The sequence below is a fragment of the Frankliniella occidentalis genome, unplaced genomic scaffold (genome assembly GCF_000697945.3).
Source record: "Frankliniella occidentalis isolate FOCC.00 unplaced genomic scaffold, Focc_3.1 Scaffold39, whole genome shotgun sequence".
NCBI lineage: Eukaryota > Metazoa > Arthropoda > Insecta > Thysanoptera > Thripidae > Frankliniella > Frankliniella occidentalis.
This window is the reverse complement of record NW_026267169.1, coordinates 1,244,191-1,246,968: the sequence shown is the minus strand read 5'-3', so window position 1 is coordinate 1,246,968 and position 2,778 is coordinate 1,244,191. Positions and strand designations below refer to the sequence as shown.

General features: G+C 61.7%; 1 protein-coding gene across 1 annotated transcript in view; it reads left to right on the top strand.

Annotated features, from left to right (window-relative positions):
• Positions 1-2,402, top strand: part of LOC113215077 (sodium-dependent dopamine transporter-like) — a 69,624-nt gene extending 67,222 nt beyond the window's left edge. The window contains exons 3-7 of the mRNA XM_052266472.1: positions 451-681; positions 934-1,323; positions 1,396-1,527; positions 1,630-1,873; positions 1,983-2,402. Coding sequence (XP_052122432.1) covers positions 451-681; positions 934-1,323; positions 1,396-1,527; positions 1,630-1,873; positions 1,983-2,397 — 1,412 coding nt within the window. The 3' untranslated portion in view covers positions 2,398-2,402. The remainder of the gene's footprint in view (positions 1-450; positions 682-933; positions 1,324-1,395; positions 1,528-1,629; positions 1,874-1,982) is intronic.
• The last annotated feature ends 376 nt before the right edge of the window (positions 2,403-2,778 follow it).

The window sequence follows — 2,778 nt, the reverse complement described above, 5'->3', positions numbered from 1 at the left end:
TCTCTCTCTCTCTCTCTCTCTCTCTCGCTCTCTCTCTCGTTCCCTCGCGCTCGCTCTCTCTGCGTGCCGCTTCCCCGCCGCGCACTCCTCACCTGTGTCAATCTGTGTGCGGCGTTGGCGCCTGTCGCGTGGATGAGGACTTCCGACGCAACAAAACAACCCCCCCTCCCCTCCCCCTAGCTTTACGTCTCTCCCCCTCCCTTTCCTCTTTACCTTCCCAACGACTTCCGCTTACCAATCGCAACCCTTTCCCTCCCTCCATGCGGTTACGGGGCGGGAGGGCCGTTTTGATGTCAATCGACTGAGTGGCGCGACGAGAGTTTGAAGAGGGCTCCAGAGTGAGCTTCAGAGCCACTGGGCCACCGGGCCACGACCACGGACAAGAAGGGGAGGGGCCCGGTGCGCGTGCACGCACAGTAGCGCGACCATGACCGTTCTCTGTGTGCGCAGGCATGATCTCGACGGCGTGCGGCGGCGTGCCGAGGCACAAGGGCTCGTCCACGCCGCTGCACAAGCCGTCCCTCGCCGCCGTCGTCAACATCCGGGAGAACCTGGCCTCGATGGGGTCCATGGGTCCCGGGCCGACCGGAGGCCGCCTGCCCTCCAGCGCCGCGTCGTCGGGCGTCTACGCGCCGGCGCCCGCCCACCCGGCGGCAGCCTCTCTGTCGCCCACCGTTAAGAGTGAGTATGGTACCCGCCGCCGGCCAACCCTGGAGAGGGACTGCTAGGGAAAGTGTTTGTTGAGGACTCGGGTCCTTCATCCAGACCGCACGTGGATGGGCAGGGTGCAAGGGCGCACCCCGGGTGGTTGTCGGCGTCGCCTCTGTTTGTGGACGCTGCGACGCCTCACTGCCCTCTCCAGAGGGTTCGCCCGGCTCGCCTCCCACGCCATCGGACAGCACTTTAACCAATGATTGCATGGGTTCATTGCAGAGGACGTTCAGGTGGAGGTGGCCGACAAGGGCTACAAGTCGTACGTCGTGCCTTCACCCTCCCCGGACGAGCTGACGGGCTCCGAGGACAGTGCAGACACGGCGGCCGAGGACGACGCCATCCTCGACACCTCCGCGTCGGCGTCCGCCGCGCCTGTCTGTGCGAGCGGTGGCGCTGGCGGTGGCGGAGGGAGCGCCCCGCGAAAGAAGCGGAAGAAGCACAAGAAGGCCCGCAAGGACGTCATCGTGGCCTGCGTGCAGCCCCCCGCGGTGGACCCCGAGCGGGAGACCTGGGGCAGAAACGCCGACTTCCTCCTGTCCATCATCGGCTTCGCCGTGGACCTCGCCAACGTCTGGCGCTTCCCCTACCTCTGCTACCGGAACGGCGGTGGTACGTAGACTCGCTTTTGGCAGAAGGCCTCGGCCGGCGTTTTATGGACTGAACACGTGCAATGACTTGCAGGCGCGTTCCTGGTACCCTACACCCTCATGCTGGTGTTCGGCGCCGTGCCGCTTTTCTACATGGAGCTCATCCTGGGACAGTTTAACCGTCAGGGGCCCATCAGCGTGTGGAGGGTGTGTCCTCTCTTCAAGGGTGAGAAACAGTTGAAATGATTTTAAAAAAGGAAAACGGGTTTTTTACTTGGAGTATAGAAAGTAGTCATGTAAGGACACTACCAAAAGATTAACTGTGCAGGCGTGGGATTCTGCGCCGTGATGGTGGCCTTCTACGTGTCGTTCTACTACAACGTCATCATCGGCTGGGCGCTCTACTTCATGGTGGCCAGCGCCGCGGCCGAGCTGCCCTGGCTGCACTGCAACAACACCTGGAACACGGAGTGGTGCTGGGAGTCCACCAACCTGCTGGCAAGCAACGCCACGAACCTCACCGGGCTGGCCGCGACCGCCTCTTCCGTCCTGTCTAACATCACAACATCAAGGTACGACCCAAGATACAATTTTTTTAAAAAGGAATAAGAAAGGAATTGAATTTAATCAGAAATGTTTCTTATTATATAATGAAACATTAAATTGCGTCCTGTTTGCCAGGTTGCACCACTCGCCGGCCGCCGAGTACTTCCACCGCGGGGTGCTGGAGATGCAGTGGTCCGAGGGCCTGCACGACATGGGCACGCCCAAGTGGCAGCTCGTCATCTGCCTTGGCCTCGTGTACTGCATGCTCTACCTGTCGCTCTTCAAGGGCGTCAAGTCCTCGGGCCTGGTGGTGTGGGTCACCGCCACCATGCCGTACGTCGTGCTCACCATCCTCCTCATCCGCGGCCTCATGCTGCCCGGGGCGCTCACCGGCATCCAGTACTACCTGCAGCCCGAGCTGGCTCGCCTGCAGGACACCCAGGTCAGTTCCAGTCCAGTCAGTCCGAGTCGGCCCGAGGACGGGCGGCGAGGATTTAGCCCCCACCCCCCTTTCCCTTCTCTCCCTCCCAAATACGGATCGCCTTCCTGACGACACTTTTCCCGCCGCAAATACCTCGTTACGATGCAAATGGGCCGGAGCGGCTCACTCCCCTTCTGTTTGTCCGCGAGCGTCATCCGCCCGAGCAGAGCGGAGCAGCGGAGTCGAGTCGAGCGGAGAATAAAAGAATAAGGATCTCTGTAATGCAGCAACGTCTGCGATTGGCGGACCGCAGTGGGGACGGGGAGGGGATTTAAAAACCCCGCCATTCCTCCCTGCTGCCCGGCTCTCCCCTTTCCATTTCGCTATCGCTTTCGCTTTCCCTGGCGGCCGTTCTCCCGTACGGGCTCGTGTACCGGGTGATTTAGAGCACGCGCCGCCGTGTTGCGGGTTTGCCTATCATCGACTCGGCGGGCGCACGGGTGAGAGGTG